The sequence below is a fragment of the Ambystoma mexicanum genome, chromosome 6q, assembly GCF_040938575.1.
Source record: "Ambystoma mexicanum isolate Mex_15411 chromosome 6q, UKY_AmexF1_1, whole genome shotgun sequence".
Classification (NCBI taxonomy): domain Eukaryota; kingdom Metazoa; phylum Chordata; class Amphibia; order Caudata; family Ambystomatidae; genus Ambystoma; species Ambystoma mexicanum.
In genome coordinates, this window is record NC_090937.1 from 1,117,078,133 (window position 1) to 1,117,105,557 (window position 27,425).

General features: G+C 51.6%; 1 protein-coding gene across 4 annotated transcripts in view; it reads left to right on the top strand.

Moving 5' to 3' along the window:
- Positions 1 to 27,425, top strand: part of TEC (tec protein tyrosine kinase) — an 837,667-nt gene that overhangs the window by 693,806 nt on the left and 116,436 nt on the right. For all 4 annotated transcript variants that reach the window (XM_069631701.1, XM_069631702.1, XM_069631700.1 and 1 more), the window contains 2 exons: positions 18,008 to 18,082; positions 22,785 to 22,956. In XM_069631701.1, coding sequence (XP_069487802.1) covers positions 18,008 to 18,082; positions 22,785 to 22,956 — 247 coding nt within the window. The remainder of the gene's footprint in view (positions 1 to 18,007; positions 18,083 to 22,784; positions 22,957 to 27,425) is intronic.

Consider the following 27,425-nt stretch of genomic DNA (forward strand, 5'->3'; position numbering starts at 1 on the left):
GTTGATGGCCCCTAGCCATGATGCCTCCCACGTTGACTCTGCTGCTGCCTCCGACGCAACTGCCTCTGCCAGCACGACGGCATCCAGGCTGATGGAATCCACCGCCTGATGATGCCGGCACATCCTCCATCTGATGGGGTACAGTTGCTGTGGTGTCCACCCCTGCTGGACCTCCGACTCCCGACTGTGGCAGGGATGGGATCCCCACCGAGCTGGCTGCATTGGTCAGGGCAGGTCCACAGGGGGCCCTGGTGGCATCTGGGCTGGAAGACGGCAAGGAGAACGACCGGCGTATAGCCTCCACAGAGGAGGAGAGGGCCGCCAGATTGGCCGACACATGCAGGAAACCCCCGAACATGGAAGATCCCAATTGGGCCACGTCGGCACGGTGCTCTTCGTGATGACGTGCGTGCTCCTCCCGGGAAGCACGCACGTCATCACGAATTGCACCCGCGCGCATCGCGACCCCAATCAGGACCTTCTCCATACGGCCACGGGTCCCCTCGTCCGCAGGTCGAGGGGAGTCAGGTGACATGGACATCCCCTCTACCTGCGGACGGGCCTGGGACGGGGCATCCCTGCTGGTGCATGGTGGTGCACTCACAGGGTCAGGGACAGCGACATGCACAGGCCCCTCCACGGTGACCTGTGCTGCCTCCTGCCCCTGGACTGCACCACTTGCACCAGCAGGGATGCCCCCACCAGGCCCCATGTGTGCCTCAGTGGCGGCCTCCTCCTCTGTGGCAACCACCAACCTGGATGGCTCCTCACCGTCTTCCGCCGTAGCAGGCCCCTGTGGGGGCTCACCCACCCCTTCCGCTGCAGCCGTGGGGGCATCCCCGCCGCCTTGCTCCACAGCGCCGTCTCTGCCCTCTTCTTCACTAGCAGCTGCATAGAGGGAGACATAGAACACAAGCATCAGGGTACTGTTCAATGGTCCCCTAGACAGGAAGCAATAGCAGATGAGTACCACTGTCAAAGTACACTTCCATCATGTCCCTCCACAACACATGGGTCAGTCCAGGCAAAACACACACAGTAACAGGCATGGTGCGTGCCATGGACATTTCCATACATGTCCAATGGACTCTTGAAACATACAATGATATGGAACTCACATGCATAATGGGTCATGCCTATCACATGCACACAGTACACCTCAGTCACATCCATCTGGCCTCATACACCCCAAACACAGCGGATACAAGGATAACTAGGCTGCATCAGTGAATCTGTGCATTGTCACACACATGTGTCATGCATCCATGGCATTCACAAGTCACAGACACGCAGGTCAGGCACACAGACATGGCTACCATATATGTACCTGGCATCAGCACCCATCCCTCACCCCCACCCATGTCCAGGAACAGAGACTGGCATGCCCTCATGTGTAAAATCTGCATGGGGCTCCCCATGTCGCATTTAAACACATGCAACAACCATGTGGTTCACACATCACTGGTCGCACATGCATTACCATGATGTCCCTGCACACATACATGCATACATGGCCTATGTCACACATCACATACAGGCAAGTATCAGACAACCAGCACACCGCAACATGCCCTGTCTCACACAGCAATGCTTGCCCACTTACCGCTCAACTCCAGACGGGTCTCCCTCTCAAGGATCTGGGCGTGGAGCGCTGGGCGTACGCGTTCCAGGACCCTCATCTGGATGGAACTCATGCGGCCCCCCTCCACGAGGCTCCGGGCCTTCACGAGGGTCCTGGACCTCAAGTCCTCCCAGCGCTTCTTGATCTTCTGGACGTCGCGGGTTGCCACCCCCTCCGCGTTGATGGCAACCACACAGTCGGCCCAGATCCTCTCCCGTCCTTCCTTGCTGGCACGGGACGATCCAAAGAGGGCATCATACTGCCCCAGGACATGCTCCACCAGGACACCAACTTTGGTGGCAGTGAAGCTGGTGCCCCTCTGCCCCTCTGGCCTGGGGTTGCCACTGGTGCCAGATGTGGAAGTGCCCGACATGGCAACCCCAGAGGCAGGAGTGGGTGGGCAACTGGGTCCTGGGGCTGGGCTGTGGAGCGATGTTATCCCAGTCGGGAGTCTTCAGTTCCAGCAGGGGTGGACACAGCAACTGGACCCCTGCAGATGGCTGATGTGCAGGCACCAAATGGCAGGGCACGGTGGCAGCAGGCAGGCAGGCAGGCAGCAGCAGCAGATGGCACGTGGGAGGCTGCTCGGGGCATGGGGGACAGTAATTCGGACTTCTGGGCAGGAGCGTGGTCTTCCGTGTGTTTTCGCGTGGCCAGCTTGATACGGAGTGATTTGGCACATGAAAATCCTGCACGTCAGCGTGAAATTCGAGGAAAGGCCCTTAGTGCGTAAGCGCGTCAGCACGCATACGTGATTCTATTGGACCAAAGGCCCTCAGCGCGTAAGCGCGTCTGTGACGTGACCCGCACGGGTGTTTCCCTCATAGCACGTGATGACGGAGCATACGTGGAAAGACTGCACGTCAGAGTGTCATCGCGTGTAATTGGACAAAAGTGCGCGTACACGCGATTGGCCTATGTACGTGTATTGCAGGGGTGCGCGGGCACTTACACACGCGAGTACATCAGCGCATGTGTATTCCGGGGTGCGCGGGAATTTCCACATGCTATTGGCCTGGGTACTGGATTACAGGGGTGCTCGGGAAGTTTCACACGCGAGTACATCAGCGCACGTGTATTCCGGGGTGCGTGGGAATTTCCACACGCTATTGGCCTGGGTACTGGATTTCAGGGGTGCGCGGGAAGTTTCACACGCGAGTACATCAGCGCACGTGTATTCCGGGGTGCGCAGGAGGTTTCACACGCTCGCCTACAACACGCGCAAAGAAACACGTACGCCAGTAGGAAGCAGGCATACGTCGACCCGCGACGCATAAATTTGCGCGCAAAAAAAAAAAAGCTCAGACGCCAGGATGAATATACCGTTCCTAGCAGCAGTGGCCGTGGGCTACCAGAGGAGGAGGAGGAGGATAGTCAGGGCCAGAATATTCACACCCAGAACCAGCCTTTTCGGGATGCCTGATGACCAGGTGTATGGGAGGTACAGGTTTCCACCACACATAATACTGGACCTGGTGAGTGAGTGGGAGGATGACCTCACATCACCCACCCTGTGCTCCCAAGCACTCAGCCCCCTGGAGAAGGTCCTCAATGTACTGCACTTCTTAGCCACTGGATCATTTCAGCGGACAAGTGCCATAGTGGGTGGGGTGTCACAGGCCACGCAGTCACTCTGCCTACACCAGGTATTGAACATCATCACTGCACGCCCATCAGTCCACAGGCACATATACCTGCCCAGAACACATGCAGAAAGGCATGCTGCCGCCCTGGATTTTTACGGTGTGGCACGATTCCCCAAAGTGCTAGGTGCCATCGACTGCACCCATGTGGCTCTACGTCCCCCCAGGGCATCTGAGCACATCTATAGGAACCGCAAACACTGGCATTTCATCAACGTGCAGGTAGTATGTAATGCCAAGGGAAACATCGCCTCAGTATATGCCAACTATCCCGGGTCCACCCACGACAGCTTCATTTACCGAATGTCCACCCTAAGCCGGGACCTAGAAGCTGGGCGGCATGGCGATACATGGCTGCTTGGTGAGTATGAATGCCACTGCACATGCATGCATGTCAGATACTGAGCAAGGTCACAACCCCACCAATGATACCAATCACCACCTCCACAGGGGACAGTGCCTACCCTCTCAGCCCCCACATGATGACGCCAATTCGGAACCCCACCACGCCACCCGAGGTAAGATATAACACAGCCCACATTGCAACCCGGGGCATAGTGGAGCGCACATTCGGAGTGCTTAAGTCACGCTTTCGCTCCCTTGACCGTTCTGGCAGGCAGCTGTTATACGCTCCCCCAGTAGTGTGCAGGATCATAGTGGCAGCATGTGTCCTGCACAACGTTGCAACACGCCGGGGCCTTCCTGTGGACATGGTGGTGCCCCCACATCCCCAACCACATGCACGCCCGCTGCGCATGGGAGGGGAAAGGGCACGGGGGAGGCAGCCCGTACACAGCTAGTGGCTAATTACTTCACATAGAAATCACACCCCTGTGGAGTGCACACTGCCCTGGCACATACCATCTGGCAATCAATGATGACTCAACCTGACACTGATCCTGAATGTCTGGAGAATCAACCGTCAAAACCATATCAGCCTGAGATTGTTCACCTGGAAGTGTTACAATGTGTGCATCCCTACCTACACAGACACCACCAATGCAGTTTCGTGAAAAAACACATTCATGCAGCTAAAATGAACACCCACTTGCAAAATGCAACATGAGGACAGTGCCATGTCACCCAACCCATCCCCAGCACCGCCACACGACACACCGTGCCATGTCATGCTATGTGCAGGTAAACAAAGTAATCCCCACAACATGACACAAGTGTCACAATGTACAGTGTCCCTAATTGGAACTCGCGACACCTGAAATGCTCACAGTAATGCAGGACCAACAACACACTTGAGCAGGTATTTCGCAAAAACACTTATCATCTACTGACCCTCAAAACTACCATTAACATGAAATTATGAATGTAAGGAATTAGTAGTCTCACCACCTGGAAATGCCTGCACTCCCACCACTTCCAACTGTATGGTGTTGCCGCCATGTAGAGTAGTAGGTGCACTGCTGCCAACATGGACCCCATCTCCAATGTAGAGGGCCTTGTGTAGACAAGAGGAAAGGACCTGCAAATTAGGAGGTAGACACGGATGATGAGTTACACATCAATGCAACATGCAGTGTACAACACAACAGCAATATGCACTAGGAATGTATACACAGTATTGACTAGACTGCCCACACATGTAGTGGGAGCCCAATGTCACCATGTACGTCAATGTCAGCCCATGGAAAGGGGAAGCAGGAGCCCATGGAAATGGAAAGCAGGAGGGGTGTGTGTGACATAAACTCAAGCATCTGAACCAAATACATGACAAGCCTGCATGTGCCCAGCCACAATGCAGCGTATGCCCACGGGAGCCACACAAGGCAACACATTGTCCCAAATAAATAAAAAAAAAAAAAATTAAAAAAAAAAATAATAAAAAAAATAATAAAAAATGGCCATTAATGGGCCCTGGGGGGTTGGGGAGGCCACCCAGGAGGTCCGAGGATAGGGTGCACACCAAAACCCACCTGTGTGGATCTTGCGAGAAAAAAAACACCTCCATGGGCTCATGGCCCAAACGGCTACCCTATTGTGGGAGTATCACTGCTGTCGCTATTATCACCCTGTGCAGCTGCATCCGGAGGTGGTTGTACTATGGGAGGCAGCCCACGCAAGGCCCTAGTCTGTTCCTCCATGGCTGCAAGCATGTGGGTGTGGTAGGTCTCGTTCTGGAGGATGAGTGTGCGGAGGTCCCCATGCAACAACTCACGGGATGCCCGGACCTCCGCCCTAGTTGCCTGCATCTCAGCTGAGAGCGTACGGGTGAGACGCTCCAGCTGCTGTTCTGTCCTTCGGTTTGTTGAAGCCTCAAGCTGAACAAGAGTCGTCCTGAGGTGAAGGAGTTCCAGCCTCAGGGCTTCCCTGTGGCCCTGGGACTCTATGGAGATGGCTTCCTGCAGAGTCGCCAGTGCCGCCCGCCTGTCCCTGTTGGACGCCAACATGTCCTCCCTGTGTGACTGGCAGATGGAGTCGGTTGCCTGCTGTAGTCGCTCCATCAGCCTTTCGGGGGGGACAATGGAAGTGGCCACCCTATCCATGGCCTGAGCCATCATCTCTGATGATGCTGCCTGTTGGGTTGCCATACCGTAAATGGATTGCTCCCATGCGGTATTGCCAGGTGGCGTACGGCCACCACGTCGGCGGGCACCACACCTGTCTGGGGCAAGGCGAACTGCGCCTTGCTGTGCCGGCACTGCCTGAGGCTGCAGGACTGCATTCCCCCTCTGATCTGCTGGCCCAGGAACAGGATCAGATGTCGCGGAGTGTGACCCTGCATCCGTAACCACCAAAGGCGTAGCTGCCAACACTGACATCCCCATTGAGGGTTCTGACCCTGGTGCAGGTGGGTGGGACAGAACAGAATCCCTCCCAGGAACACTCACCTGCGACGGCACGTAGGTCTCATCATCCGAATCAACACCTGAGTACAGCTCGGGGGAGGTGCAGCCAGAGACACCCCTTGAGAGCACGACCTGCAGCAGTTGTGGGTTCTCACCCACCACCACACCACGTCCCTCACTGGTGGTCGGTCGGCCCTCGGACCCCTCCTGGGTCTGCACCATCTCCACAACCCCAGCAGTATCAGGTGCGTCTTCCCCTGCAAAGACATAAAAGCAAACAAATGGAAACAGGCATTAGCACCATGGCACACAATGAGGGCTGAGAAGCAACAGAACCAGTACTTGATTGACACATGTCCCACATGACTAAAACCCTCCCATGCATGCACCCTCACTGCGTATGAAGGGGAGGCAAATGGCACACATTGATGACACCAAGATGGAAGATGAACACATTTGCTGCATGCTGCCTAGCAGTGGCATCACACATTGGCCTGTGATTGCCAGGTGAAATACACATGCCATCACACAGATGGCATGTACCATTGCTATTGAGTGAAGATGGAGAGGAGGGCAGCACTTATTCATTCAGTCCGGTTCCCTCATGTAATAGCTTTTCTAATTCAAACAGGTCTGATTTTTCACCTGGAGCTGCCAGTCCAAAATGGTCCGATTGCACAGGGACATGTCTAAATAAATGATATCCAGGTAACAAAGTCACTCCACTTTACCATAGCCATGTCAGACATGTGACTAGAGGACTGAGAAATGCCTAGTAAAAGTGGTGGAATGCAAACAATCTGCCTGAATGAACAGTGAAAAATAAGCAACAATGTTGTTGCAAGGTGACACTTCAAGGGCAACTCGCGTGCTGTTGGGCTATATGTCTACTGTTGGCAGAAGGGATACTGCTATGGCCAAATGCTGCTGCGCAGAATGTATTGCATGAAGCACATGGGTGACCGAAACGACTCAGGCGTACACACCCTCACCTGGCACACAAACAGAAGCCCTCACACACACCATGCACATGGATGACACACACATGCATGTGCACTCACCGGACAATGCCTCATAATCAGGCAGATCTCCCACGCCTTGGATCTGTTCCTCCGTGACGTAGGTCCCAGCGACTGACTCATGTGGAGTGAGTTCCATGTCTTCTACTGGAGACCCACCTCCAGTCACTAGAGTTGCGGCATGACTTGAGGCCAGCTTATTCTTTGCCCTGCGCTTTAGGTCATTCCAGCGCTTAAAGCAATCATTGGCTGTGCGCCTCACGATTCCAAGGGCACTTACGATGTCCGCAACGGTCTGCCAGTGTGCCTGGCGTTGTGCAGGTGTGGTCTTGGATCCTGCAACAATGACCATCTCGTTATCATGTGCGGACACATACTCGACAAGTGCATTCAGTTCGGCATCCGTGAAGCTGGGCTTCCTCGACGGGCCGGACTGTGTAGCCGTGTCTGGGGCATCAGCCTGTGCTGGACGAGCACTCTTCCTCTTCCGCTTGGAAGGTGGTGGTGATCCTGAGTGTCCTACGCCGCCCTGGTGGACTCTGTATCAGGAGTGTGGGATTGCACACTCAGCATGGGAGTTGGTGCAGGCATTGGCTCAAGTGTAATGGTGTCAGGGGGAATGTCAGCAGGATGGACTAGGACAGACACTGTCCTGGCTGGGTGTGTGAGAGCTGGGGTGGATGGAGCCGCAGCTGCCCCTGCAGCCTCTCCACCCTGCCTACTTGGGGCAGCAGATGACCTTGCTGCCCCTGATCCACGTGGCCTGATGACATCAACGTGCACCGGCGCACGTGTCATAGGCCTGCTGACCTGGAAGTCAGCCATGGAGTCAGCCAGGTCTGGTGCCACAATGGGCTGGTCCAACAAGGGCTGAGCATGGATGGTGTCAGCCACATCAGCCTCAACCGGGGGGGGGATTATGGGTGCCCTTGACTGGTCCTCCACACATGGGGGGACAGGGTCACCCTGCAAGTAATGACCACGTCCCCTACCGGATCCACCACGGCCACCACTTGTGGCTCGTCCACCTTTGCCACCCTTACGGATTCCTCGCCTCCCAACCATGGCACTGATGTTAATGTGCGTATGGGAGTGGCTGTAAACTATTGTCCTGGGCAATTGGGGGTCAAAGGGGTTGGGTACCAGATGGTAATTGTACCCTAGTGCTCTAGCAAGGCTGAATGTGACCCCTGGGGAAAGAAGACGGGTCACGCAACGCACAGGAAGCCCAAAAAAGGGAGATGACGTGCACGCAACCCCTCCTAGACCACGTGTGCGGAAAAAAAAACCTGCACTACGCTGTGGCACCCAGTAACACAAGAATGAACGTATGCGTGTCACACGCAGCCTAGAATGACCTCTGAAGGGGTAGGCTACACACGGGGCAAGCACAGATGTTAGATACCAGGAAAAAGAGCGTGAAAAAGAAGCGCGTTTGGTTGGCAACACCCCCGCCAAAAGAAGATTTGTACGCTGTCTGAGGAGACAGGACAACAGTAGAAGGGAACACTGTTTGAGGGAACAGGCCCAGGAAAACCAGAAAAAGAGAAAAAAGAGAAAAAGCTGTCAGAGGTAACAGGGAGTACGAACTTGAAACGCTGTGAAGTAAATCGCGTGTGAAACGACAAGAAGTACAGAATTCACCCACTCGCTCTCCACGAAAAGCACGTACAAGGAAATGGTGTTCTACACGTACCTTTTATGCAGGCCCACACGTCCAGCCTCACTTACGCGGCGTGTACGCGCTAGGGCCATTTCCACCAATTACACGCTTTCTCACTTCTGCGTGTAGGGCCATTTCCACCAATTACACGCTTTGTCACTGCCGCGTGTACGCGCTAAGGCCATTTCCACCAATTACACGCTTTGTCACTTCTGCGTGTAGGGCCATTTCCACCAATTACACGCTTTGTCACTGCCGCGTGTACGCGCTAAGGCCATTTCCACGAATTGCACGCTTTGTCACTTCTGCGTGTAGGGCCATTTCCACCAATTACACGCTTTGTCACTTCTGCGTGTACGCGCTAAGGCCATTTCCACCAATTACACTCTTTGACACTCAGACGTGTCTTTCATTTTTTTAACACGCAACATTTCCAACGTGTGCCCTATTCAACGTGACTTCATAGACGCGCATACGCTGGTGACGCGTTTACGCGCTAAGGGCCTTTCCTCGAATTACACGCAGACGTGTTGGATTTTCACGTGCAAAATCACTCCGTATCAAGCTGGCCACGCGTTCACACACGGAAGACCACGCTCCTGCCCAGAAGGCCAAATTACTGCCCCCCAGAGCCCTGAGCACGCTCCCACCTGCCATCTGCTGCTGCCTGACTGCCTGCTGCCCACGTGCCCTGCCATTTGCTGCCTGCACATCAGCCAGGGGTGCTGCTGCTGTGACCACCCCTGCTGGAACCGAGACTCCCGACTGCTTTTCCATCGCCCCACAGCCCAGCCCCAGGACCCAGTTGCCCACCCACTCCTGCCTTTGGGGTTGCCATGTCGGGCACTGCAACATCTGGCACCAGTGGCAACCCCCGGCCAAGGAGGCAGAGGGGCACCAGCTTCACTGCCACCGAAGTTGGTGTCCTGGTGGAGCATGTCCTGGGGCAGTATGATGCCCTCTTCGGTAAGGTTGCACGCCGACAAGGAAGGACGGACTCGGATCTGGATGGACATCATGACTGCCATCAACGCGGAGGAGGTGGCATTCCGCGACTACGAACGTGTCAGGAAGCTCTGGGAGGACTTCAGGTCCAGGACCCTCAACAAGGCCCGGCGCCTCCTGAAGGCAGCGGATGCTAAGGGTCGCCAGGGCCACTTGTCGGAAGATCAGATGAGGGTCCTGGAACGCATATCCCCAGCGCTCCACATCCAGGTCCTTGAGAAGCAGACCTGTCTGGAGTCGAGCGGTAAGTGTACATGCATACTGATTGTAAGCTGTGCGTGTGGTGGTGTGCCAGGAGTGTGCAGGTTGAACATGTATTTTTATGTGGCCAAGTAGGGGGGGGTGTACAGGGCCGTGAGGGTGACATATGCGAGGGGTCTCATGTGTGACACATGGAAGGTGCTTGTGTGTGTGGGCTTGCATGGCACAGGATGTGGAGGAATGATTGTCAGGTGTGACATGGATGTCGATCAAAACACTGCGACAGTTGGCGGAGGTGTACACATGCATGCAAGTTTGGTGTTGTGTGTGCATGTGTAGTGTACTCCCTATGTTGCATGTGATGTGTGGATGACCTTTGGCTGCTCATGCTGTTGTATGTGAATGGATGGTGCTGGCTGTTGCAATATGGCTGTGGTATGGCTCATGTGTGCAAGTTGAAATGACATGTGTGTTGGGGATTGTGATGCCATGTCTGAGGTTTACCAATGCCACTCATGTATAACTGTCATGTGTGTATGAGTCCATTTTACAGTGCCCTGATGCCTGTGTTTTTTTTCTCCCTGTCTGCAGCGTCAACTGATGAAGAGGGCGGAGAAGGTGCTGTGGAGCACAGCGGCAGTGGTCGCACCACCAGCCGGAGACGCAAGGCCCGGATCCCCTCCCAGGTTGTGATCTCGTCGGGGAGTGAGGAGTCCGGTGCCGCGTCCCAGGCCGCAGCTGCCGAGGGGAGGTCCAAGAGGCGGAGGTTGGAGTTGGACTCCTCGGCAGCAGAAGGGGCAGTTGGGACCCCACCGGGCCCAACGGAGGAAGATGGCACGGAGTCATCCAGGTTGGTGGGGGGTTTGGTGGAGGAGGAGGCCGTGCAAGCGACAGTGGCGGGGTCTGGAGGTGGGGATTCCACTGGTGCTAGTGGTGCAGTGCAGGATCAGGGACAGGAGGCAGCACAGGCCGCCGCGGAGGTGCCTGTGTGCAATCCTGTCCCTGCTCCTGTCACTGCATCATCTTGCACCAGCGGGATGCCTACCTCCAGACCCGTTCTCAGGGAGAGGATTGGCTTACAACACCTGGCCTTCCTCTCCCTGCGGATGTGGCTATCCTGCACCAGGTTGAGTGTGTCCAGGGTGGGGTGGTGTTGCGTCAACGGGCCATGCGAGCTGACCTGCAGTCTTTTCATGATGAGTCTGCACGTCTTCTCGCATGGCTCGTTGACCGCGTTGACCCACTGGGACAGCTCACCAGGGCTGGATTCCTCCGTTTCCTGGACCTTGTTCCGACCCCCTTTTCCACAGAACCCCCTATGCCCCAGTCGTCCTCCATGCCATCTTCCCACCCATGTGTCACCTCGGTGCCGTGTGGAGCTGCCTCCGACCGTGCGGCCAGGCTGGTGGACAACAGATCCCTGCCACAGTCGGGAGTCGGACGTCCAGCAGGGGTGGCCACATCAACGACTGCACCCCAGCTGGAGGAGGATGTGCAGGCACCATCGGACAGGACACATGGACAGCAGCAGCTGCAGCAGCAGGAGGCTGTAGGTGGGAGCAACGATAGCTCTGGGCCTTCAACATCGGAGGGGCAGGCATCGGCCAGAGGGCAGGAGGACCCTGGACGGGAAGTGTCTTCCGCGTGGCAGCGGTTGGGCCACCCCATAGATGCGGAGCGGCGGCAGACGGAAGAGGCACGGCTCACGATGGTCAGAGCGGAGAACTCCAGGCGGAGGGCCCTGAGGCGGGCCGAGTGCCTCGAGGCAATCCACAGGGAGTTGGAGGTGAACATGTCGGCGTCCCTGCGGACCCTCGGGCCATGGAACAGGACCGCCTCCGGGACATAGACGAGGAGTTCGATGATGCCCTGGCCCGGAACACCACTAAGTGAGCCGCTGGACTGGCCCGCCGCCATTGTATATAGTTATTTAGTGATAGGTTTCCTTTGTAGTTTATTTTTATTTGGAGTCGACCGACACTGCTCCACCTTTTGTATATAGTTGGTAGGTTTCATTTCTTCTCTTGGGATGATGGACCCTGAATACTTTGTACATAGTTGGACTTTGGATTTGGATATTTTTTTTACTATGAATATTTTTTCCCATGGAGCAATGGTTTTCTATTTCTTTTTTCCCTTCATTTCCTTTTCGTGGACTTGAACTTTGGAAGATATTGTTTTGGATTATCATTTATTGATTTTAATTTGAAAAGGGACCCAGCTTAATTTTGTTATTTTTTTACTTGTGTATTTTGGTTAATTTTGATTGCCATTGCTGTTGTTTTTAATACATTATTTGGACTTTTTCATTCTTCAATGTGTGGTTTCATCTCATTGTTTTCATGCATGTCATGATATGGGTTTCAGGTTCACTTGCAACCATTGTGTGTGTGTGAGACACATGTGTTGATTTACATTGTTTCCATTGGAGTAGTATCATGGGCACATGTAATACTTGGTTGTGTCTTTGGGCTATGGTGGCTGGCCATGAGGCACATGCTTGAGGATTGTCAGGGCCTGTGGGCAGGGGGACATGAGTGGGGGCCTGGTGGAGGCTGCCCCTGGATGCTGGGGGGTGTGGGTGGTGGGAGACATGAGTGGGGACCTGGTGGAGGCTGCCCCTGCACTGCTGGGGGGTGGGGGTGATAGGGGACATGAGTGGGTGCCTGGTGGAGGGTGCCCCTGCACTGCTGGGGGGTGGGGGTGCAGGGGGACATGAGTGGGTGCCTGGTGGAGGGTGCCCCTGGATGCTGGGGGGTGGGGGTGGTGGGAGACATGAGTGGGGGCCTGGTGGAGGCTGCCCCTGCACTGCTGGGGGGTGGGGGTGGTGGGAGACATGAGTGGGGGCCTGGTGGAGGCTGCCCCTGGTGGCTGAGGGGTGGGGGTGGTGAGAGACATGAGCGGGGGCCTGGTGGAGGCTGCCCCTGCACTGCTGGGGGGTGGGGGTGGTGGGAGACATGAGTGGGGGCCTGGTGGAGGGTGCCCCTGGATGCTGGGGGGTGGGGGTGGTGGGAGACATGAGTGGGGGCCTGGTGGAGGCTGCCCCTGGTGGCTGGGGGTGGTGGGAGACATGGGTGGGAGCCTGGTGGAGGCTGCCCCACACTGCTGGGGGGGTGGGGGTGGTGGGAGACAATAGTGGGGGCCTGTTGGAGGGTGCCCCTGGATGCTGGGAGTGGGGGTGGTGGGAGACATGAGTGGGGGCCTGGTGGAGGCTGCCCCTGGTGGCTGGGGGGTGGTGGGAGACATGAGTGGGGGCCTGGTGGAGGGTGCCCCTGGATGCTGGGGGGTGGGGTGGTGGGAGACATGAGTGGGGGCCTGGCGGAGGCTGCCCATGGTGGGTGGGGGTGGTGGGAGACATGGGTGGGGGCCTAGTGGAGGGTGCCCCTGTACTGCTGGGGGATGGGGGTGGTGGGAGACATGAGTGGGGGCCTGGTGGAGGCTGCCCCTGCACTGCTGGGGGGTGGGGGTGGTGGGAGACATGAGTGGGGGCCTGGTGGAGGGTGCCCCTGGATGCTGGGGGGTGGGGGTGGTGGGAGACATGAGTGGGGGCCTGGTGGAGGCTGCCCCTGGATGCTGGGGGGTGGGGGTGGTGGGAGACATGAGTGGGGGCCTGGTGGAGGCTGCCCCTGGTGGCTGGGGGGTGGGGGTGATGGTAGACATGAGTGGGTGCCTGGTGGAGGGTGCCCCTGGATGCTGGGGGGTGGGGGTGGTGGGAGACATGAGTGGGGGCCTGGTGGAGGCTGCCCCTGGATGCTGGGGGGTGGGGGTGGTGGGAGACATGAGTCGGGGCCTGGTGGAGGCTGCCCCTGGTGGCTGGGGGGTGGGGGTGGTGGGAGACATGAGTGGAGGCCTGGTGGAGGGTGCCCCTGCACTGCTGGGGGGTGGGGGTGCAGGGGGACATGAGTGGGGTCCTGGTGGAGGGTGCCCCTGCACTGCTGGGGTGGTGGTGGAAGACATGAGTTGGACATGAGTGGGGCCTGGTGGGGGCTGCCCATGGTGGCTGGAGGGTGGGGATGGTGGTTGACATGGGTGGGAGCCTGGTGGAGGCTGCCCCACACTGCTGGGGGTGGGGGTGGGTGGGAGACATGAGTGGGGGCCTGGTGAGGCTGCCCCTGGTGGCTGGGGGGTGGGGTGGTGGGAGACATGAGTGGGGCCCTGGTGGAGGGTGCCCCTGGATGCTGGGGGGTGGGGGTGGTGGGAGACATGAGTGGGGGCCTGGTGGAGGGTGCCCCTGCACTGCTGGGAGGTGGGGGTGGTGGGAGACATGAGTTGGACATGAGTGGGGCCCTGGTGGTAGTGGCAGCGGTGCTGCCTCTGCACTGCTGGGGGGTGGGGGTGCAGGGGGACATGGGTGGGTGCCTGGTGGAGGGTGCCCCTGGATGCTGGGGGGTGGGGGTGGTGGGAGATATGAGTGGGGGCCTGGTGGAGGTTGCCCCTGGATGCTGGGGGGTGGGGGTGGTGGGAGACATGAGTGGGGGCCTGGTGGAGGCTGCCCCTGGTGGCTGGGGGGTGGGGGTGGTGGGAGACATGAGTGGGGGCCTGGTGGAGGGTGCACCTGCACTGCTGGGGGGTGGGGTGCAGGGGGACATGAGTGGGGGCCTGGTGGAGGGTGCCCCTGCACTGCTGGGGGGTGGGGTGCAGGGGGACATGAGTGGGTGCCTGGTGGAGGCTGCCCCTGGTGGCTGGGGGGTGGGGGTGGTGGGAGACATGAGTGGGGGCCTGGTGGAGGCTGCCCCTGGTGGCTGGGGGTGGGGGTGGTGGGAGACATAGGTGGGAGCCTGGTGGAGGCTGCCCCACACTGCTGGGGGGTGGGGGTGGTGGGAGACATGAGTGGGGGCCTGGTGGAGGGTGCCCCTGGATGCTGGGGGGTGGGGGTGGTGGGAGACATGAGTGGGGGCCTGGTGGAGGCTGCCCCTGCACTGCTGGGGGGTGGGGGTGGTGGGAGACATGAGTGGGGGCCTGGTGGAAGCTGTTCTGCACTGCTGGGGGGTGGGGGTGATAGGGGACATGAATGGGGGCCTGGTGGAGGCTGCCCCTGGTGGCTGGGGGGTGGGGGTGATAGGGGACATGAGTGGGGGCCTGGTGGAGGGTGCCCCATCACTGCTGGGGGGTGGGGGTGCAAGGGGACATGAGTGGGGGCCTGGTGGAGGCTGACCCATGACTGCTGGGGGGTAGGGGTTCAAGGGGACATGAGTGGGGGCCTGGTGGAGGGTGGCCCACAGTGCTGGGGAGTGGGGGTGCTGGGGGACATGAGCAGGTGTGCAGGGTAGTCCCCTGTTTTGTGGGCTGCCTGCAGGGGCCGTGGAGGGTGTACAGGGAACACCTGTGAGGACCCACCCAGCCTAATCGCGTGTGTAACTTCCCGCGCACCCCTGTAATACACGTACCCAGCCAAATCGCGTGTGATAATTCCCGTGCACCCCTGTAATACACGTACCTGGCCAAATCGCGTGTGATAATTCCCGCGCACCCCTGTAATACACGTACCCAGCCAAATCGCGTGTAAAACTTCCCGCGTACCCCTGTAATACAAGTACCCAGCCAAATCGCATGTGATAATTCCCGCGTACCCCTGTAATACACGTACCCTGGCTAATCGCGTGTAAAACTTCACGCGTACCCCTGTAATACACATACCCTGGCCAATCGCGTGTATAAATTCCCACGTACCCCTGTAATACACGTACCCTGGCTAATCGCGTGTAAAACTTCCTGCGTACCCCTGATATAAACGTTACCCGCTTTGCGTTCCTTGTTTGACATCCTTGTAAACTGGTCCAGGGTTAGCGCAGCCCTTTGCGATGATTTAGCGATTTTGATGGCTTTTCCTTGTGCGAGGGCATTCTTGGGGGCGTTACTGGCGCTGCTGCAAGGTCGCTGCGATACTCTGCGCCACGGCTGGTTTGGGAGCCTAAAATCCATGAATAGGCTGTGCACGGAAATCGGTTTTAGCGCACGCGCCTGGCGCAGACAATCGCACGCGGACACTCTGCGCCAGCCGCTTGCGACACTTTTCTGCGAAATTCTATGAATTACCATGTTAATCTGGTTAGCCAATATAAGTAAGTAACCTTACAAATATTTCAGGTGGTCTATTTTGGGTGACTTGGCACTCATCCTGGAAGTCTGGCTCAGTTTCAGCCAATTAGGATCCTCCAAATACAGGCAGCTAGTAGATAACCACAATTCTGAGGATCCTTTGGCTTTCATCGGCAACCAGTGTATGTTCCCTGAAAGCGGTCTATGATTTCCTTGAAACTGTCAATCCGTTTCCATTAGAGCACTCTCATATTAATAGTCCTACCCTGGGTTCATCGGAATAGGTATGTCAATGTTGTTTGTGTCCCTGTATTACTGTTGAGCTGCAACCTTTCAAGATACGTCAGAATGATTAAACAAGGTAAAGCTCCAACATGAGTCATTTTATCACGTTCATAGGGGCATTGGAAGTGGCATTGTTACCTTAGGGCGCACAGTGTCAAAACAGGAAGTGACATCACATGATCGTTATGCCCAGTGAACGGTCAGACTCTGCTCCTTTTAAAAATCTTTGTTGTAAAGGTAATGATGCAGCATGATTCCAAAGAGTGACCTATAGCAGGCACACCATGCTACTTAAACTATCAGACTTTCTGACATTTGATGGGTGACTAGTAAACTGGGATAAATGGCAGGGGATGCAAACCAATCAACGGTGGTTTCAAACCTCAACATCAAGGTACCCTTTGCTAATGCCACGCCCATTCTGCAGTGTTGCTCTTTGCTGATCTCAAACCAATATTTAAGAAATGTGAAAGTACCCTACGATATGAAAAAAAAAGAGGACAATCCTGCCTATGGCACATCTAGCAAACTAACATGGTATTTTTTCTTTGTTCTTGAAGATGGCATAAGGTCACTGGTTTCTGGAAAGCAACTGCTTAAACCGCAGTTTCATTCCAGTTTCTGAAAAGCACCTTGACTTGTGTCTGGAAATCACCTTGTGTGCTGCTCTGAACATTTCACGTTGACTGAGGTTACTCAAACGGCCAACGGGCACCCTCGTAGATTACTCATATTGTCTCTTTTTTACTTTTTGACATTCTCACAAATACTTAATTTCCAAAACCCACATTCAACAGTGCCCCAATTCAAACTCTGGTTTGTCAGACGCTTTGGTCTTAAGGAAATGGGATGTTTAATCGTGAACGATTTGTTCGCGGGTGAACTGCCAACAGTGTAATTGCTCGGGTCCCCATTTTGCACGTTAATTGAAAACGGGGGGCGAGCAATTTTTGTCCCACACCGCCAATGTTAAGGATGCGGGGGGCACCCCTGCTCCGGCGAAACCCCAAAATTCTGAACATGGGAAGCCTGGGACACTCCCTGAGCCCCCACTTCTCATGTTCGGTATTTTTGACGGCGAACAAACGGTAACACCCAATGCGATCTAAACGTCCATACGGACAGTTTGATTCGATCAAATTGGGTGTTCCCAGTTTTAAAGCTTATTTCACCGTATCACCTTGAAGAAAAAATGCATATTTATTGGTATTTGAAATCTTTTGCAGCCGTTTTTTATTTTTTATTTTGAACTTATAACAGATCAGGCAGTAAATGATTTAGTCTGTAGCTTCAACAGTAATTCCTCTGTGCCATCTCTCGCCCTCCCCTCATTCTGTCAGAAATTCACTTATTCCTGTAAAGCTTGTCCAGGCTTTGGTCGTTTTGGGGGAAAAGCCAAAAATGTGGTTCACATTAGACTGGAAAGCCCTTTGCATGCTGTGCACCAAGACACAAATGAAAAAATCTTTCAGGAAATGGAAATACACTTAAAGTTGGACCTTCCAGATCCTCGCTTCTGGACTGGTTGGCTCATTTTGGTAATCAATGGAGCAGGGCAACCAGGCTGATCAGAAGAAGCTCAAAGGCCTGTTCCAAGGCCCCTTCCATTGCATGTGTTCCCAGGAAGCCACGGAGTACAGCCAGCACCATGAACTGCTGTGCCTAGTAAGCTGTGTCTTAAAGACCTGTTGGATATTGGAGGCTTAACACTCATATTTTTCTTTTACTAGGACTTGTTACGAGATTGCGATATCCAGTGTGTCCCAAAAAGAAGTCTGCTCCTACAACTGCGGGTTTCAGTTATGGTAAAGAAACTTAATGCTCCTTTTTTCTCAATATCTTTTTTGTCAATGGAATAATTAATTTCAGTTCCTTGTGTGTATGAATCGAAGCTTTGTAGTGAATGACTATACCTCGGGCTTTCTTAAAAATGCTGTACATATAAAGTAATTTTTCACCAATAATCTCTTGTATGGACCTCTTCTAAGAAAGACTCCCAAAGAGCACCACCGCCGAGGCTCCAGCCTCAATGAAATACAGAGGAATAAACATATTTCAGCATTTTATTGACGCTCTGTATCCAAACAGGTTTAAAGATGAAATAAAGGGCTGCCATGCCTACATTAAGTATTAAAGCAAGATCCCAGTAGGACTCTTTAAAAAAAAAACTGAGTTCAACGTTTTGTGGTGGGCATACAACACCAGCCACCTCAAAAGCAACACAAAAATCACTACCACACACTTCAGCAAGCCTGTTTAGATGCCTACTAAGCCATCCTTAATCAGCAACCAATCCCTTCCGCCAGGCACCAAAAGTCCTCTTCAGAAAAATTGAGCTACTTTGCGACCAAGATCATGCAATGCTATTTTGTGGCATTATAATGGCCAGGCACCACCCAGGATCCATCCAGGTGACATGGAGCAGGTCTCATCAGCCACTCAGTCAGCCCTTCGCCACCCAGGGATGCAGGAGTGATTGACACTAAGTCCATACATGAAGCGAAAGAGGAACCTGTCATCAGTCAGAGTATTTTACAGAAAGATATTGGGGGTGATGGAGGTGCTGGGGTTGCTGGTTCCAGTAACTGCACCAGATGAAACAGACAACTAGGGCTGTGTGTGGCAGGGAAACTCCCGAGACCATGAGTGCTCATCCAACCGGAAGTCTCTCACAAGGACAGAAGGGCGTCAGATAAACCACACATGGTGGTGGCCTCGAACACATGGCTGGGGGCTTATTATTGACTCTTTACTGAAGAGACGCTAAGGCTGACCATCCCATCCAATGGCTCATTCTGGAATGGTGACTGCTGCATTGTCCCAAACAAAGCACTCCTTAGCATCATTCTTGCCAGTCCTGCTTGTAAAAGAGAAAAATGCCTTGGACACCATTAGCAAAAAGGTATACAGCGATGTAAGGAACTCATCCTTACATCACTGTAAGGCAAATGCAGATGCCACTCTGGTGAATGGTTGCCGGAGGACAATTAGAAGCAATTCATAGTGGATTTTGCAGAAGCGAAGGTTGTGGCAACTGCCATGCTGGATGTTGCAGCTAACAATGTGTATACAGCCTCTATGAGAATGTGCATTACTGCGACAAGGGTGACAGGCATAGCTGAAAAGCAGTATGCTTTTCCCACATGCATAGGGTATACTTCTTAACCTACAGTTTGATGCAGTCCAAATTTTCCATTCTACAACTGATGAAGATTTGACTAAGGAAAAGGACACATTTACAGCCCAGTTAATAACAGACATCGCTAAACCTGCAGCAAAGTCAGATGAGAAATTGGACAGCAATTGGACAGAGGTAGAGCATTCCAGAGATTTAGAGACTTTGAGTAGCATTTGCAAGAAAGAAAAGAACAGCAGGACCATTCTCTTATGTGACCTGCTTGCAAGCAGCCGAGAACCAAGAGCTTCTTCCCCTCCCCTTTGGCAATCAGCTCCAAGTCCAAACAATGAGACAAATATACAGTTGACCCACCTCACACCAGTAGGGGGGTGGGTGACTCTGCATCAGGCCCAATCGAGATGGATCACCTAGGACCCATGGACCCTGTCAGTTGTTGCTGGAGGGCATAGGTACCTCCACCCATTTTCTCCCACCTTCTCTCTCCACCAATCCCTCTCTCTATCTCTGGAGTCAGAGATCAGCATGCTATTGGACCTCAGGGCTGTGGAGATATTCCCCTAGTCAAAGTAAGCCCAATCATTCTATCCACGGATCTACACATTCAAGAAGAACATGGCCAGAAGCAGGCTGAACCTTGACCTGTTCCAATTCAAACTTTGCTTTCTGCTGAAAAATTAAAGATTGTCCCCCTTACAGAAGTTCTCTTCTCTCAACAAAAAAAGGGATGGAATCTGTTTGGTGAAGTTGTAGGACAGCTACATGCACATATCCTTCATCATCACATCACCCTTATTGCAAGTCCTACAGGTTCTCCTTTGGATATCTTCATTTTCAATGCTGAGCACTTCCCTTTGGCCTTAGCATAGCCCACAGGATGTCTTCAAAAGTGGTGGGGATGATTACAGCCGTCATTTTCCTTTTTGCAAGTTGGTTGGTAGTCTTGCAAAGATATGGAAGAGAGGAGCTGGGATGTAGGAGTACATTGATGTTATTACTGTACTCTTAGTCCATAGACCCTCTTCCCACCTTCCTTCCCCCACTAATGAGGGCCTCCCAGCAACACAATTCCTGCAGCAAAAGGGAATGGCGATTGGGAGCTGAGAAGCTTGTGAGGGGAAGGGCTGCATGCGGGTGTTGTCTCACACACATACTTGGCTATTTTCTAAATCTGCAGGGCAAAGTGCTCTGGTCCCGTCTCCAGTGGGTTAACATCCCACACGTAGGAAGGAAAGGGGACTTGGGCTAGGGTGAGAAATATAACTTACTCTTTCAATGCATTCAAATCCTCCCTGTTGCCTGTTAGAGTCAGAGAAGATGGACTCTATGGAGGACCCAATTCATCATCTCCCAACAGTTCACAACTAATACAGATCAGCCACTGAAATTGAATGTCCACCAATTAAACATATGAAATATAAATCGACAAGCGAAGTGCACCACACTAGAGAGAGACATCCATCCCAGGTTGCTACTGCAGCTCCCTGAGGAGCTTTTCCCTGGGAAAGGGAGTGGAATGAATAAGTAGTTGGAGCATCATTTGCAGGCTGAGGAGGTATGGGGGGGGGACCAAGTCAGAACTGGGGAGGTGGTAATAGCAAGGTTAGTGTTCACATCCTGCTCATAGGTGCAGACGGTCAGGAATGTCAGCCTTCCTTCCTTTCTAGCACTCCCATTCTTTACCAGGACCACAGATGATCTTGATATCTGTGACATCACAAGCCAATGAATAAAAAAGGTCACAGTGCATAGAGTGAAACAAGTCACAAGGGTGTCCAAGTCCCCCAACCTATTATCTCTCTGTTTGAAATGCAGATTTATTTATTTAAACTTAGAAAGCGCTTGCGCCGGGGGCGCTGAATATAATTACAAAAGACAATGTAGCAAAAGAACATGATCATAAGAGGGGCAAACAGCATGGTCAAACATCCTTAGCGATGAGAGAGAGAATATGAGTTTTTAAAGATTCTCAGAAAAAAGAAACAAGGGAAGAGGCAAAGAGTAAATGATCGGGGCAGCACTCTTTAGGTTAGCGGCAAGGGAGACGGATGAATAAAAACATGATTGCATAGAGCAAGCAACACATCATAGGAAAAGAGATAAAGATGTTGACCAGGAGAGGACACAGAAACAAGATAATAAAGATATGCTGGGGCAAGGCAGTGAGCCCTTTAAAGGCATTACACAAGAAGTGATAGTGGAGACAGGCATGGCTGGAGAGCCAACGCAGAGAAGCTTATGAAGGAGAGATATTGGAACAGAATGGACGCAGCAGTCACAGATGAGGAGCATAGTTAAAAACATAGTCTAGTGGAGAAAGGGTAAAGGAAGGAAGGAAGGCCAAAAAGAAGTGTGGAACAATAGTCAAGAAAAGATCAGTGTGAGAGCAAGAGTCTTACTGCCTTATTTTGTATGAAACGGGAATTACATGCAGGCCACCGCCTACGTTAGAATACATGCTATGGGTTCCCCTGCATGCACTTGTACACATTCAAGAGGTGGAGGGAAGGAGGAGTGTGTAAAAGCGAGACTATCCTTTCATCTTTCCAGGCGTCCCATGGAAAAAGACATCCTGCCTGCAAATAAGGTTTGCAGGTGGTGTTTACAGGTGGATTGCTATGCAATCCCCCAATCGCAGTAGATTCCGCAGGAATACATCTGCCTGAAAATCTCAATGCATCGCACAACAAGGCTCCTTGATATGACAGAGGAGGAAGTAATCCCCTCCTCCACTTTCTCACCGCTCCAAAATGGGATGGTGCAATAAGTGGAGGCTTCCCCTCCTTCATTTAGCACACTGCCCCATTTAAAATGTAGCTGCCCGTGGCAGAAAACCTGAGCAAAAGGACGGATTTGAAGATATCGCAGAGTTGATAGTGAGATGAACGGTCAAGAGAAGAAATGTAGAAAGTGAAGGAGAGCGTGGAATCAAAAATAACACCAAGGGTACGAGTAGAAGATTAAAGACTGTTGGAGGCAAATAAATAATAGGAGGAGAGTAACAGGATGTTGGCGTATTGAAGAAGAGAAAATCTCAATGGGACGAGTAAAGGTACAGCGAGTGATCATGCAACCAAAACTTGATAGCTGGAGACAGAAACAACTGAGTGGATATGGCTGCAAAAAGAGGGTAAAGAAAGAAAAATACATCCATCACCACACATGGAGTGGCACCAGGCCCTAATCCCTCCTTGCCACACACATCTCAAAGAAATTGGCATTTTAATACTCAGTGGAATTGAGACTGACAAACAATGTTTCAAGGACAAGTACTGTGTCTATTTTTGCTAATCCTAAACAAGCATTTGTGGGTGCTTTTTTACATTCACGAGCGCTTATATTAACATTTGTCTTTTCGTTTTTCCATGCAGATAAATGGGAGATCAACCCATCAGAGTTGACCTTCATGAAAGAAGTGGGCAGTGGTCTCTTTGGCGTGGTCCGTCTGGGCAAATGGAGGGCACAATACAAAGTGGCAATCAAAGCGATTCGAGAAGGGGCCATGCACGAGGAGGACTTCATCGAAGAAGCGAAAGTGATGATGTAAGGTTCTCCTCATTCAGGTCGTGAGGGTGAAAGCATCGCCATAAATCCACGCTAGCATTGCCCCTTAGTGTTTGGCATATATATCCCACACCTTTTCATAAGTGCCCATATAAGCTCTTCACGTGATGGTAAACCTGAAGATAAATAGAAGTCTGAATGCCTCATTATCAAATACAGGGAGTTCACAAGTTCGGTCCTTGAAAGTCCCAGCGCACCAGGTTTCCTGAGCAACCACTGACTAAATAATTTCCATTTAGAATCACTGTATTCATATGTATAATTGTGTGGATATTGTGAAAACGTAGAGTTGATCTGGCTCTTGATGATCGGACTGTGAGACTCCTGTCCCAAGAAAATAATGGCGCGTAGCTTCCGGTTACAAACAATGTCATTCTGTGACATGGAAGATTTATAAATTTAGCTAGCATTGAAAAGGGCCTAATTCACTGCATTCGTATTCTGTGGCTTTGGATCTTTGATAGTTGTCTGCTTTCTACAATTCGCAAAATCATGCTGGAATGTTTAGAGAAATTGTTTTCCTTTTTGACAACTACTAACTGGATCAGCTAAGTATTGACACATCGTTGTGGCATTTGCAGCTGTTCGCTGCATTTTACATTTATTGACATGGATTTCTGCTGGACCCATAAAGAAAGGGACCAAGCTCAAAGAACACACAAGCCGAGGTGCCGATCATGATGGCACTAATATGAGGCATCTGTTTGCCTGCTGGCTGATTACATACTTCTAACATTTAAAATTAGCAGCTGAGGCTCGAAGTCTGCAGATTACAAAGACTACTACAAAGGCTCATACAGTGCACTGACATCCATCATGGCACTATCAAGGACACACCTTTAAGTCCCAAATAGCCAGGCTGTAAACAATGTGCAACACAATGGTGTAACCACTAACAATCCATGTAAAACAGGACCCAAAAGTAGGAATGTGCCACTCTGAAATAGCAGTGGTTGAAGTGTAAGAAAAGAAGTAGTGGAACTATGTTCCCTGCTAGTGTGCCCTCTCCTCGCAAACCCCATTGACCTGCCCACTCCCACACACAATACAAACTCCCAAACACATTTGCCTACTGTTTAAGGGAATGTTCAGTGCAGTGCACTGAAAGTGCAAGTTTAAACTTCTTCCTACTCTGTTATTTTAATACGAAACCATTCCGGAACGGTTTCTTTTTAAAATAGAAGTATAGGAGCTGTAAAACTTAATTTAAAAAATTAGAGGAGCACCGCTCCCAACAGCTCCCGCTCACATCGACCACTGTGAAATAGACTGCATGATGTGGAAGCAAGAGACATGTACTGCCTGGTAACTATTGTTTACAGCAAGGAGAAACTGTGCTGTACCAGGATCAACACCAGTTCACTGGTAAGGGACATGCAGAGAGGGTATCAACATTCATGTAAACATGCTAGTTATGAGTTAATGTACAGAAGATCTGATACAGCGAAGGTTATGTTCTCATTTCCAGCTGAGAAACATATGAGCATCATCGATGCCTGATCTTTGATCTCTGGGGCAAGTTAAGCAGCTGCTATCCTCAGTCCTTGCCTGCAGGTTACACGTTTGACAACAGTGTTTATGTTCTGCATACATTTAACATGCCACACAATCTATAAATACCATGCATGTATGTGGGAGCACAGTGGCTGTTTCTGAATAACAGAGTAATTTTCTCCTACATTACATGTCATTCTGTACTTTTAGCATCTAGCACCCATAACAAACTCTCCATTCAGCCTCTCATTCTTTTGTTGTCTTCTCTGGCACAATTTCCATCATGAGCGGCGCCACACTTCCTAGTGAGCTAAGGGTAAAGGGAGATACAGACATGTTCAGATCTGAAAGCAGTTTAGGCTCCATGCATAGGCAGTTGTTGGAGTCATTGAGGAGTTAAGGCCCGAGGGAATGGTACATCGAATTCGAGAGGTGCTTTACAAAGTTCATTTGACATGGGCCAGGTGCAGCCTGAATGGTGACATGAGCAGCAATTCTCTGTAGGGATCGGTGTCAGTCAGAGAAGCAACTCCTAATGGGGAGAACTGATAGAGTCCTTCATTTCGCTCGACTTGTTTCTCAACAATTTAGTGCAGACACAAAACAAGATTTTCCCAAAATATACATGTCATTTTATTCCCCCTAATGACACATTACAGACATAAGTTAAAAAGAACACAAAACTGAATTGGCGCAGGGGTTAGTAAATGCGTGCCTTTAGTGCTCATACTCAGATGGTAATTTTGACACTCTTAATCGTAATGGACTGGTTTAGATCTGTCCTGCCTTAATACACTCTAACTCTCAAATACACTCAAATAACTTCTACTCACTTAAAGGCTCGACAGTTGTGTGTGTACTGAATCACTGGTGCCCTATCCACTGTTTGTAGTGCTGCTGTGAAAATCCTAAACCACCAGTTTTTTATAACTTTGATGTATAACGAAACATTCTATACATGTCGACACATTTGTGTTTCGGCCTGTATATCCAATGGTGGTGGGTCTATCTAAATGCCCCAAAAAGTGTTTTTAGAGGTACTATCTCCCTTTGACTGTCCAAGCGGACGACCAGGTAGTCCAACAGGCTTGGGGCTACCAGTTGAGATCTAGGATTCATTAGAACATTTGAGGGGTTTGGCCCTGCACAGGCCCTTGATGTATATAATCAGAAGTTGCGCCCTGTGACTATATATGTTGCTGAAGTCTGTAGCTGTAAATTCCTTCTTTCATTGTCGAAGGGAACTCCGTCCAGACCTCTGAATCATTGAAAAGTATTTTAGGCTTGGGTTGCTTGTATGAAGATATCCTGGCTTGCCTGGGTGAAGACAACTTTGTATGTATTGAAATTTGGAACCTTGTGAGAGTCTCTAACTATGATTACTAGGGATTCACTTAATGAAGTTGGGGAGAGATTTGGGGATTTGTGAAGTGAGACCGATGTTGGTAGCCCCAACGTCCCATGCTGCCCTGGTATTTGAAAGATACATGGGGATGAAGGCTTTTGTGGTCTTGATTACACACAAGGAGTCCAAGAAGCTATTCATGCAGTTTAGCTTGGGATGCCCCCTCTGGGTTATGTAACTGCTAAGTGGCGGAAGGTGGCTAAGGCTCTGAATTTGACAATAATACCATTATGCCTGTGGTGCACCTCTTACTCCTATGCCCACGATATTGCAGTTGGATAAACAATATCAAAACATTTAACGAGGACATGGAATACTGCCCATCCACTAAAAATGAGAAGGTGACAACATAGCATGCCAATATCCCTCTGTGGCCTGGCATGAAAGCTCTTGCTTCCTAGATTTGCGGGCCCTTTGCAAAAACAGAGATAGGGAGAGCTCTTAGAAAGGGACATGGGGGGGTCATTTTGGGGAATTTGTAGTTTTTATTGCTTGTGTCTTAGTATGGTTATGTCTCATTTTATTGATTGTGGTCCACCCATTATAGTTTTAGTGTGTATTTCTATGATGATATTTTATTGTGTTATATTGTAATGGCTTTTGCTACGCAGAGAAATGATGATGATGAGAGAACGAGATATCAAACAAGAGAGAAAGTGAGACAGAGAGAGAAAGAGAGAGAGAGAGAGAGAGAGAGAGAGAGAGAGAGAGAGAGAGAGAGGAACATATGGAGCTAGAAAAGAAGACAAGATATAGAAAGCAATACAGAGGGGGCCCAGATATAGGGAGACTATGACTCGGACTGATTGAGATGACAATGTCTGAGGAGGAAAAAGGACAAGGATTTTTACAATGGGGGAGCAGCTGATGTAGGACTGTGATGAAGGACAAGGACTGATGAAGGAGAAGGACTGTGATACATGAGAAGGTCTGTGTTAAGGAAGAGGACTGTGATGAAGGAGGACTGTTACAAATGACTTTGGGAATGGATAAGGAATGTGACAAAGGAGACAGACTGATGAAGAAGAAGGGCTGTGATGAAGGAGGGCATCTGTGGCAAAGAACCATGAAGATGGAGTATGACTCACAAAAGAGACTGACATGGACTGTTTTAAAGAGAACAACTGTGATCAAAGAAATGGATTTTGATGGAGGAGTAAGACTGTGATGGAGGACTGTGATGATTGTGAAGTACTGTGATGAAAGAAGGACTGCGACGAAGGTTAAGGACTATAATAAAGGAGAAGAACTGTGATGAAGGACTGGCAAAGAAGAAATACTATGATGATGGATTGTTAAAGATGAATGACTGTGATGATGAAAGATTGTGATGAAGAAGTAGTCCTGATGAAGTAGACAGCCTGATGGAGAAAACGGGCAAGGACTGCTTCAAAGGAGGATGATTGTGACGAAGGACTGTAAAGAAAGAAATTGATTTTGTTGGAGAATGACTGTCCTAGAGGAGGACTGTGATGACGGAGAAAGACTGTGAGGAAAGAAGACTGCCAGTTATTAGGATTGTAAAACAACAGAAAAGAAACTGTGACAA